The 12,408-nt window shown below is 33.4% G+C and overlaps 1 protein-coding gene and 1 long non-coding RNA gene across 9 annotated transcripts; both read right to left on the bottom strand.

Annotated features, from left to right (window-relative positions):
* Window positions 1–903: 903 nt before the first annotated feature.
* On the bottom strand, window positions 904–3,889 carry LOC147549882 (uncharacterized). Of its 8 annotated transcripts, XR_015238836.1 has the most exons (6): window positions 3,543–3,889; window positions 2,938–3,418; window positions 2,822–2,858; window positions 2,033–2,080; window positions 1,447–1,758; window positions 904–1,332 (listed from the first exon to the last, which is right to left on the bottom strand). It is a non-coding gene; the product is annotated as an uncharacterized LOC147549882 (long non-coding RNA). The 8 variants fall into 8 exon arrangements; XR_015238834.1 differs by having other exon boundaries at window positions 904–1,771; window positions 2,816–2,858; XR_015238831.1 differs by having other exon boundaries at window positions 904–1,758; window positions 2,816–2,858.
* Window positions 3,890–8,092: 4,203 nt separating this feature from the next.
* LOC147549881 (RING-H2 finger protein ATL74-like) lies at window positions 8,093–9,318 on the bottom strand. The gene has a single exon (XM_086669672.1). It carries the CDS (start codon window positions 8,767–8,769, stop codon window positions 8,182–8,184), a length of 588 nt encoding a protein of 195 aa, XP_086525798.1. The 5' UTR covers window positions 8,770–9,318; the 3' UTR covers window positions 8,093–8,181.
* Window positions 9,319–12,408: the final 3,090 nt, after the last annotated feature.

Raw genomic sequence — 12,408 nt, 5'->3', positions numbered from 1 at the left:
AACCCTAGAACAGGAAAAAATTGAGATGGGAGAAAGCGAGAATGTTGCCGTCTGATAAAAAGATAGAGATAAGAAGAAAATAATGGAGGAGAGGAAGCAGTGCGACAGGGAAAGGGGGAGGTTGTTGGAATTTGGAAATTTGCAAATTCAATGAGTAAAGGCAGCACATGAGAGAGGAAGAATTTGGCCGGTTCATTTGATTGAAGGAGAGAGAGAGACACGAGATTCGGTGGGCCGTTTGATTTATGTAAAGGGTCCAGATTCATTCCACCGTATATGCCTATGTGGCTCTGTGGCTGTCATTTATGTTGTCCCAGATGGCAATTTTATTCTTTTTGGTCCTACTCAGCTTGTCCTAGTCACAACTTTTGTGTTTTGTTATATAGACTAGAGTATAGCCCGTGCCTCCGGCACGGCGAAATCTGTCGAACACACTATCTATGTGAATATTACTATTAAAGTATCCTAGGTAATCCAACTCGACAGACTCAAAACACATTAACATTAAAGGCCATACAATGTGAATATTATGTAAACAAAACATTATCAAGATGCAGAGGAACAGGTGTAGAGAGACAAAAGTGCCGACTTTTTGTAAGGGTAGTACAATGTTAAAAATAATAGAACAAAAGAAGAATTAAAGTTTACCAAAGGTTCCAGAAATAAAAAATAAGACATCTACTGTAAGGGTTGTTACAAATTCGAGGTAGTTCTGGGTCATATTTTGTCGAATTCATGAGTTACTATGTGTATATTGCACAATATTATGACCACACAACGGTCAGTTTAAGGATAGGACCAAATGAATTAATGTATAGTAACCTAAAAAAGCTTTCCTGTTATGTTGGTTCAGACTTTGTCTTCACGATCACCTTCTCCTTCTCTTCACCGTGCCGCACAATGTTAAAAATAATAGAACAAAAGTAGAATTAAAGTTTACCAAAAGGTTCCAGAAATAGAAAATATGACATCTACTGTAAGGGTTGTTACAACTTCGAGGTAGTTCTGGGTCATATTTTGTCGAATTCATGAGTTACTATGTGTATATTGCACAATATTATGACCACACAACGATCAGTTTAAGGATAGGACCAAATGAATTATTGTATAGTAACCTAAAAAAAACTTTCTTGTTATGTTGGTTCAGACTTTGTCTTCACGATCACCTTCTCCTTCTCTTCACCGTTTTTGGTTTTCGAATTTGTATCATTATGTGTCGGCATAGTTCTCACATTGTCTTCTTTGGAGAGCTTGAAGTGTATTGTGATTTTTCATGACTTATCTGAACCTCAACTTCTTTTTATCATTTAGACCTAGGAGATCATTTACAACCTTCACAATTTTGAAAATTATCAATAACAGAAACCGAAACGAACTACATCAATTTTGAAAACAAAGTTACCTTTAAACCGTTAAATAAGCTTATGATCATTGAGAAATACTAACCTTTCTCGACGGGCCCTGAATTCCTGAAATTGAACCCACAATATGAAGGAAAATGATGACGCAAATTTTAAATTGTTTATGATATAGTGGTTTTTAGTGAGCGAGAGGAAATGTGTCCGGGAAGAAAACAGGAAAGTAGTGTGGAGAAGTGAAAGGAGGCTATAGGTGCTAGTGTGCCCACCTAATAGATATTTGCGGAATCTAACTGTTTGTACCAATCCTGATGTGGGTCTTCAAGAGATTCGCCCTCTAGATAGATATTTCCACTCATATTCTATATGTCCCCAACCAAACCTGTATTCTCGAAAGCACCTACCAAGGATAACTGATAAAAAACCAATGATGGGTTTAGGAAAAAGGGAGAACATAAAAACTTTTCTAGGTCAATATATATATATGCATATATAGGTTGCACAAATAAGTATCAAAAAAGCTATACGGAGGTCTAAGATACGAAATTCATCCTAATCAGTAATCACTGAAGCTAATGCATCATCTTTTAGATTTAAAGATAGAAATAATTTCACTAAGCACATTGCAAAAACAATATTAGGAAAGTGTATCATAGATGTTAGAAGTTACTCACTGCTAAGAACTTGGATTCTCATGTTTATGAAAGAGTTGAATCCAACTCCTGCACAAGAAGGCATAGAATAATTAAAGAGTTATAAAGTTGTCATTGAAGTCTCAATCTTTCATACTCCCTCCGTCTCACAATGATAGTCCATTATCGAAACTCACCCGATTTATTTTCGTTTTGTGTGTTCCCATATTGTCCTCATTAAAAAAGAGTGCTAGCATTTATTGTAATTCAATCTAGTGAATTTTATTGGACAAAACTAGTGCATGCACTATCTTTCCTAATAAATGCACTTGATGTTGATAGAATTAAGGAGGGGTATATTTGCCAAAATATTGGATATTATAGGTTATATATAGTATGGGACTTTCATTGTGAGACAACCCAAAAAGGAATAATGGACTTTCATTGTGAGACGGAGGGAGTATTTGTTTTCTCAAATAGGTGATAATAACTGAGAAATCGAGGGCAATCAGGTATATGATAACAAAAGAAATGGTACCACTACATAAGTAAAAAAAACTCAAAAGTTTCCACTACCAATTGAGACCATGAAATTGTACACCTCCACTCTCTCAACTAAAAACTTTTCATGGTTAGGCGTATTTTTCATGGGGTATGTAAACATAAAATATATCGTTATCCAGTAATCTATTGCGTTCCAATTTGTACAGAACTTAATGATTCAAAATCTAAAAAGGCTAAAACTATGTGAGAAGACCTAAATTAATTAGAAACATTGATTTAGATTGTAATCTAAATCGATTTCGATTTAAACATCAAATAAACCTCAACTTTACAATACCCGGCGTCACCTTGATTCATATGTACCCTGAAATCAAAAGAAAGGAGAGTGAAATTGTAAGTTGAATCAGAACCCTAACTAAATGATCCATAGAGATGGGATTTACCTTCAAATAAATGATGTGAAGTTGTTCTCGACCGAGACTGAGTAATTACAAAACTGCACAATTAACAACAAAAGTATATGCAACTTCATTTTTGCTTTTAATGGCCTCTTTCAACAACCCATAATACACTACTAACTTAACACAAAAATTCTACAAAAAAATCTACAAGCTTCAGGAAGATTTAGCACAAATTTAGATCTATGGTTTAGAAATACATTAGTAAAATTCTACTATAACTCATCCTTATTCATTAGTAAACCAAATACATTACAATTGAAAATTTGAAGAGGAAAGAGGGTTTAGAGAAGAATCTAATTACTTCCCTTTACAGAAGTATTTTCAACCCAAAATTGAATAGCTTGTATATTACTCCCCCTTCAATCATGAAAATGGATTCAAACCCGATGGAAATCAAATTACAGAAAATTTATAATAGTAACAAACCTGTATAATTTGTTCTTAGTGGAAGAGATATTTCTACCTGCATAAAACAAAAACTTAATTCAAAAAATTAATCTTCGGTTGTTTATGAATTTGGACCACATAAGAGGGGGATAATAACGAATAAAGAAATAAAGTCTAGAGAAGAGAGCGTTGAAACTAACCGAAGACGGCGGTACTGAGAGTTGGCATCCATTTACACCAGAGAAAAAAAAATAAATTAGGAGTTGGGTTAGGGTTTCTACTTCTTCCACTTTGAAAAATTTCCAAACTATCACTTATACTTTTAGAGAGAGAGAGAGGAAGAGGGGTATATTTCATTAAGCTGACTTCGAGAATTTCTGCGTGAATCTTCTACTTCGGTTATTTCTTCTGCCATGAAGATTTGGGGATGAAGAAGATTTCAAGATTTCGGTTTTGATATTGATAAGGAAAGGATTTTATGTTTTTAAGTTTGTAACGTTTGGGCTGGAGAGATAAACGAAGAGACGCAGAGACCAACGCACGAAGAGAGAGGGAGACGAATGAAACAACGTGGGAAAGCTTATCATCCGACGGATCACATAACGAATGTTAACCGTATCTCCGTATCTGACGGCCCAGACCAAGAGTTTTATTTACTTTCTTTCTTTGAGTGGGTGAATGCATTTTTTTTTTGTCAAGGTAAGTAACGGATCTAAAGGCCAAGATTTCAGAAAAAAACTCAACAAACGGCTGGATTTATCTATTGATTTGTCCTAGTCAGCATTTTCCAACCTGTTTTATTATATAGATATTATAAATCTAAATACTTTGATGATTGAATGTTTACTACTCTCTGCGAATCTGTCTTCTCTAAACTCGTCAACGACTTGATTGACAGAGGTAAAAGAAAATGCTATAATTAAGCGTGGGTATTAAAATTATTCAAATTGATCCCTTGTAAGGACCACATTATACAAAATTACATAAGCTTATAGATGAACTTATAGCAGAAACCTTTTCAATAGGGATAAAACTAAAATTACAAATACATATAACTAACTTATAAAATTAATAGTTAGATGATACTAATCACAAATGAAATACTAGATGGATGTTAAGAAGTAAGTTTAGAAACTGAGCTACACTTTTTGATAAAAACTGTTTAGCCCTTTTCAACTGTACTAAAATCTAACATTCATTTTGCAGAATAAAAATGAGAAAAAACTAAAGAAGTTGAAAAGTTATTAACCAAAAGATACATTACCGAGATTGAAAATCTTGGAAATCCTGCACACTGGAGCTGCTCATAAAATCTAGAAAAAAGCGCAACATTTCACTATTTTTCAAAACTGAATACCTCAATTTATCGAACACCTCGGCTGCAGAGAAAAGAACATAACATGATTAAAAAGAGCAAATATTTCACCCATCTAATAGTTTGAGTTTCTTAATAGGTACATTTCAAGAAACAAAAATACAAAAAGAAAAAAAAACTCAGATTGTATAGGTTGGTGTTACCTGTAGAATTTGAAAACAAATCAGTTTGGTTATTAAAAACCTAATAATAGATATTCTGCAATTGAAATAAAAAGAAATTCATTATTTTCTCCATTAATGGTGTGAAAACTGATGGGAAGACGGAATGGTATTGACTTTTGATTCATGATAATCCCTTCATTATTCTTTTAATTATACTCAAATCATTTTAAAGGGTAATTAATTCATGAATGAAATGTTCAATTTTTTTGAAATAATAGAATGTGTTAATGAGAGATATAAATGGAATGTTTAATGAGAAATTAAAGATTGTAATAGATTATAGTTTAATGGCCAAGATTCAATCTAACCAATCTGATACAAAATAGACGGCCAGATTTATCTCTAAGTTCGTCTTTGGGTCTGTCTCTAGGTTTGTCCTAGTCAGAATCTCTTCCAAATACATTTTTTTTCTTTCATAAGTTAGACCTTTATAAGTTTATAACTTGCTTTTATTATCTAATAAAGAAAGTAGAGTCTAAAGATGATAAGATTCTATTTTCTGACCCATAACAATGGTTAAAGTGCCCAAAAGGAGAAATACTTCTTTTTTCGACTTTTAAACTTAAAATGAGACGAAGAAACCACTATTATCCCATTTCAAACTTTGCCATCAACAACCATGACAAAAGCTTAGATATTGAGGTTATGGAGGTTATTGTTCAAGAGCAAAGTTATTTATATTGCAATCTATATAATAAGGGAGGAGGGTGTCTTTCTCCCTCAGACAAACATGAGAAGACGGAATGGTATTGACTTTTGATTCGTGAAATTCCCCTGGGAAACATATTGTAACACCCCTATTTTCTTATTTATATCAAATTAGGTGGAAATAACAAAATTCCAAGTCAATTTAGGCCTAACATGAAGAGTAAGTTAGTGGGATGGAGTATCATAAAATAGAAGTGGGTTAGAAGGAAAAAAAATAGGGTTGCTTGAGGTGATTATATAAAAACGGTGTAGAGCTTTTTTGTAGATCTAGAACAAAACTTAGAGAGAGAAAGAGAGATGGTATTCTTTGGAGAAGATTTTGATGAACAAATTGAAGAAATCTATGTATTGTTTATGATATAGTTTGTATATCTTCTTAATCTTCAACAAGCCACTCCTTAGTGAAGGAAGAATGAATAAAGAAGAAAAGAGGTAGAGATGAAGTTCTCTAGAGAGAGAAAGAGACATGATTGTGGTCTTGATGTCATCTAAGGCAAAAAGAGGTAGATTTCCTATCTCCTAATTCTTTTGTAGGCTTTTTCAATTTATTCCATGATAGTTTTAGTATTGTTAATCACATAAGTTCTATAAAGAATGATTGAATGATCTAGATACTAGTTTTATCTTGAATTCCATAAAACTTCTATAGAGGATAATATTTCGGTGTAGATTAAAATTAAATCTGGTATTGATTGATAATTAATCTCGGTGTGTATCTTATATGGTTGGAAAGGTCTGTTTGTCTACTTTCTAGTGGTTCAAACGGTGAGTTAATTGGAGTTCCGAGTGAGGAGTTATAATAGTTTTCGTACGAGGTGGCAGAACAGTCCCTACTGTATTTCGGTCTAGATTAAAATTAAATCTGGTATTGATTGATAATGAATCTCGGTGTGTCTCTTGTATGGTTGGAAAGGTTTGTTTGTCTACTTTATAGTGGTTCAAACGGTGCATTAATTGGAGTTCTGAGTGAGGAGTTATAATAGTTTTCGTACTAGGTGTCGAGACAGTCTCCAATGGACGAATTTATTGAGATAATTCACATGGTTTATGTTCTTTAGGCAATGTATCTTCTAGGTAGATACCTTCTAGTGGTGAGTCTATGATTGTCAACTATTATTGTTATTTGCTTGTTTGACGTTGTGATCCACGCGAGGATCTACTGTGCGCATCATCCCTTCTAACTTGTCATGTGTTGTTGACTTGAATTGTTTGGTGAACTTGTTTGTCATTCTTGATAAGGGTTAATGTTTGTTGTGTATTGGTTTGAGATACCTGAACAAGGGTTTGATGATTGTGTCTTTTGACATAATATGTTTGTCGACGTATATGTCAAGTTTGGTGCTATAAAGGTTTACCTTAGTTAAATGCATGATATTTTATATCTGCTGGAAAAAGGAGGAAAGATTGTTGTATTATCAAGGTTAGTATTAGATTACAATACGAGAACCTGAAAACCTAATAATTAATCAAAGGACATAAATTATTAGTTTCGAGAGGAATTGGATAAATCTGATATATTATGTTAGTATTCACCGTTAAATTTCAGATAATACCAATAATGAATATGAATGTAATGCTTCCTTGATTGGGGATTGAGTTTGCCTACCCGAGACTTAGGTTTGAGGAAATCTACTGCAGCTGGATTTTAACCTAGCTATTTTGTTTTTCAGGTATTGATTGTGCACTCATGATAGGTGTTGCTCGTGGATCCAGTTTGAAGGTCTCAAATCTTCGATTTTAAGGCGGTTAGCTTGAGATTTGGAATTTGGGGCGCTACGCATATACATACTAAAACAACTACTCCCTCTGTCCCAAATTAAGAGTCCACTATTCCTTTTTTGGATGTCCCAAATTAAGAGTCTCATTCCTTTTTTATCACATAAAATCCCTTACTTTTCCATAAATACCCTTTCTTATATGTTTCTAATATGTGGTGCATTAATTAAGTTAATTAAGACATTTGATTATTTCCAATACAAAAATTTGTTTTCCAATGAACAAATCCACTCTTTTTAGATTAACCAAGTGAGAAATTAATATGGTTACATGTAATTCTAGAATAAAAATTGTAATCTTTGAATTAGTTCAAGAAAAATTATCAAATAAATAAGGGTAAACATGGAAGAAGAGAAAATGTGAAAATAAGTTGGATTCCCAATATGGGACTCTTAATTTGGGACGGAGGGAGTATAAATTAAAATCATCGAACAAGGGGACATTTGATCTACCCTCAGAAATTCGATTGCACCAGTGAAGATTGTGGTGGTGCCGTGGTGGTGGTGGCCGGAGGTAGCCATGAATATAGTCAGAACATCAGATTTTGACCCCTTTAACAAAAAAAAAAAAAAAAAGAACATCAGATTTTGACAGAAAAAAAAAAAAAGAAAACAAATTAATTTTTGGTTCAAGATTAAGTTGTCTTCCCAATTGAAATCAAGTGTGATTGACCAAAGTCGGCCTATTCTCTTGACCAATCATCAGATAAGAAACATGGACCCACAAATTCACTACAAAATAAGCTCGTCTATAGTTTAGTTTCCTCACATTAGTATACGGAAAGAAACATAAACAATAAAAAAAAAAAACTAAAGCTCAACTCATGTTGTTTAGGATCACAACCACTCCAATGTCATTGGACTCATTTCTTGTCTCCGGTGATTGGACTCCGGCATCGACAGAAGCCACTGCTACTGCGGGTTCTAATAACGAATGTCGGCAATTTGGACACGACGAGTGTGATAGAAGCCATGTATCAATACATCTAACATGAAACCCATGGTTACATTTTGGTAATACCCTTAACTTCTCACCTTCTACAAATTCACCTAAACAAATTGGACAGTCCGTCGTCGGAATAACATTCTCTACTGACCCATACACCGTCACTGGCATTTGGCGCAAAGCTCGTTTTTTCATCCCCGTATCACCAGACCGTCGTCCCACCGCCTCCTCGTCGTTTCGTCTACCAACAAATCCACGACGACATCTTAAGGCACAACGTATAATTGAGTTTAATCCAAGAGTGAAAATCAATGCACAAAGTAGTGCTGCAAGTATAATCACCATGTTTGTATCAAAGTTTGCTTCCCTTCTTGGTATTCCGGTAACAGTCTTCGTCGGAGAACCCGCCGGAGCTCTGTCAAAAGGACGGCGAAATGGGTAACTGTAAGGAGACACCATTTTTGCTTAAAGTACAACTTCTTGGTTTGACCACAAAACCTGAAAATTTTCTACCCTTAACTGATTTATGAAGCTAGTTTTAGACAAAATCTCGAAAAAATCGAACTACGAAAGAGATTAAAAGAGGGGAGAGCATTTTCTTGATCTCTATTCTCACTAAATGGGTATGCTTAGGTTATGAGTTTGAATCTTTGGGAGTTTTAACGGCTACTTTCCATGGTAGTCAGGATGTTTGAACTAAAAAGACATGAAGCTCTTTGTTTTTCTTATCTTGGTTAGTACTAGATAAGATAGATGGGTTTTCTTTTTGAGGAGTAGAGACTAGAGAGTACTACTTATCTAATCAGAGTTCCAAATAGAGAAAAAGATATAAAAGAAGATGAAAAAACATATATTCTTCTTCACACTAAGATAAGGAAGAAATCAGATAGAGGCATAGAGGACATAGAAGAGCTAAATATTGAAGGTGGAATTGAGGAGTTTGTGGATTAGGGTATGTTGTGGGTAGAGGTGGTAAGGAGGGTCCTAATAGCACTAAAATGCAAAGGAATAAGATTTTTAGTGAAAGTAAGATACTATGTTTGTTCTCATCTCTCACTCACTTTATAATAAGAATTTTGATAATGCCAAATTATACCTCATTTTATATTTGCTTTGTACCTTCAAGTTTTTTTTTTAGTGGGAGTTTCCTCACTCTAATCTTCCAAAATATGTCAATGTCTACCTTTTTACCTCCACTAACATTTTGATGAACTTCCAAGTAATCTATGTCAACATGTTTGGATCTAAAATGTTTTATTGATGAATGTTTTTTAATCAATCCATTTAACAATGAGTATAATTGTTTCCGGTAAATCAATACCTTAACACCAATCAACTCAAACGAATCTACAACAAATATCTTATTGATCTATATGATAATGGAAGTGTTTTATCTTTACTAGTTGGTCATTTGACTTGTTTTCAAAAGTTCTTATCAAACTCATGGAAATTTGAGTAATAATGAGGAAATAGATCTTATGAAATGTCTCCATGAACAAACTATCAATTAGATGGATTGAAATAGTCAACTCATATTGATCAATTTGGGATTAGAAATAAGTACCAAACTCTTTGAATCAATCATTTTAGCCAAGTAGTAGATATGTTTTGTTTTTTTGTTTTTGTTGAACTAGCTTTGCATTAATTTATAAAAACGTTATTACAATATTTATCAACTAAAATACAAGGAATATTCTCCCACGTCTTGCTTTTGTTTCTTTTCCTTGCCCATTTCGCTAATTTGTCTGCATTCGAGTTGAGTTCTCTCCTTGTGTATTTGAATTGGACCGCATCGAATTCTTTTCTACTTTCTCGAATTCTTCTGATGTGGATATGAGATTGCCAGCTAATTGTATGATGTTTGTTGTGAAGGTGTTTGATGAGATTGATGTTGTCACTTTCAATGATTATTGATTTATGATTCTTTGCTTTCGCCCATTCTAAACCGAATAAGATTGTCATGGCTTCACATTCTTCACTGTTTCTCTATCAAAACATTATCTTGGGAATCATATGAAAGATTATTTTGACCTATCATATCATAAAAATTGTTGTATCTAACAAGCTATTCTTATTTAGAAATTAAAATCATTAGCAAAATATTTTTGTGGGTCAGATACTCAGTGATGTTAATGGGATTTAAAGTATGTGTCATATATAGAATAATTTGACAAGTGGAGAATTAAAGCCCACCATATAAATTCCAACTATATGCTTGTTAATGGTAGTATACAAAGTACAAACCTAGGTATTCTTTTATAATGGGTTTTGGTATAGGAAGAACATTTTTTAGCAAAGGCAGTGCATTAGATAGGGAGAGCACTCTTTTTAGAATAGGGAGGGATAAACATTTTTTTAAAAATATCTCAAATTTATACTTTGGTCCCTCCCATCAAACTATTTTGGACCAAAAGAGAGACAAGAGAGTATCCTCATGTTCGACTAAAAACCTTCGAGAGAGAAGAGAGAATCTTGTTCGACCTAAAAATATATAAGTGACATTTACATAAAAATAAATTTCGCTTAGCATAAATAAAAATTCATGAATACCAACTGAAATTTTTAAAAAAGTTCGGCCGGAGTGGTTGAAAAAACAAGACTAATTTGAGCCATCTCAGCCGAAATTTATTGCTATTTTCAGCGGGACCAGACGAAATTTGTTATCTTTTTCAATCGACCCAACCGAAATTTGTCATGTTTTTCAGCCGTTGCGACCGAAATTTGTTGTCTTTTTCAGCCGACCCTACCGTATTTGTTGTCTTTTTCAGTCGATCCAACCGAAAATTTACTATAGTGATGGTAAATTTTGCAAGTTTTTAATACTAATGGTGATGTTGATAGTAGTGAGGATATTAGGGTTTTGGTTGTTTATGTGAGAGAAACTACAAGTGAATAAAATATTAGATTTATTATTAACTTTTATCTAAGTCCTTCTATTTTGGCACTATTTATTAAATGATCCTTATAACGCCCTCCTTAAACCAATTTGGTAAAGGAAGAGCAAATACATAAATTGACATTTTTAACGCACTGCCTTTACTAAATAGTGCTCTTCCTATACTAAAAACCTTTATAATTGACCACATCACTCAGACAAAGGGTTTAGGTTTATAAAATAAAGTAATAAGGAATCATGGGTGCAGTTAGATATTTTTTTTGACAAAGAGTGCAATTAGATATTTAATTTTTAATTAAAGTTCTTAAGATACCCAAATAATCATGATTAAAAAGTATATATAATTATTGTTCTTTTTATCTTTTACCATCCAAACTTTATTCTAGCAATCATCTATTAGCGAATCAAAGTAATACAGTCGTTAATTTGCCGACACTAGTTTGTTCGAATCAAATAAAACTGAACTTAGACGTAATATCAATGGCAACAACTTATTGGACCTTATGTTTTGCTGGAAAATTAAGAACTAAAAAAATGAATATCTTTAGGCATATTAATATGTGTTTAGCTAATCTTTGTTTAGTTTTTTTTTTTTTTTTTGTTGAAAAATCTTTGTTTAGTTAACGACGAAAGGTTTGATTATTGTCTCTTTCTTTCTTCTTTGTTTTGCTTAAAGACTAAAGAGGACTTGAAATTGCATGCCCCATTTTTTTTTTTGAATTTGACTTCGATGTACGATAGTCACCACAATGACGTTGATACATCAAAGATGTGATAAACTCGATAACTGCCAGATTACACAAGAACATGTCTACAGCCCAATTAAACTATGGCCTAAAGCCCAACTAATTATGGCCTAAAGTCCAACTAACTGTGGCCTAAAGCCCATCTACATTATTTATGTCCTAATAATCTCAAATTCAATAATCTAGAAATTCTAACTCTTCTAGGGATCGAACCCGGGACCTGCAGGGACTTTGGAGTATAGGTCTACCACTTTAATTGCATGCCCCATTGGAATTTCCTTATGGCCTATGACTCATGGCATGGGAGCCCATATCTCCAACTGTAATTGCTCAAGTTACAAAGATAAACGTCTATAAAAGGAGAAATAAGTTTTTTTATAGAAATTTGATGGGTTAATTTTAGGAGTTTATACATGTAGGATTATTTGGTAAGCAGTTGTCCTGATAAGAGCATCT

Source organism: Eschscholzia californica, unplaced genomic scaffold, assembly GCF_041429995.1.
Source record: "Eschscholzia californica isolate CP2 unplaced genomic scaffold, dmEscCali1.0.p SCAF_3, whole genome shotgun sequence".
Lineage (NCBI taxonomy): Eukaryota > Viridiplantae > Streptophyta > Magnoliopsida > Ranunculales > Papaveraceae > Eschscholzia > Eschscholzia californica.
This window is presented reverse-complemented; position numbering and strand designations above follow the sequence as displayed.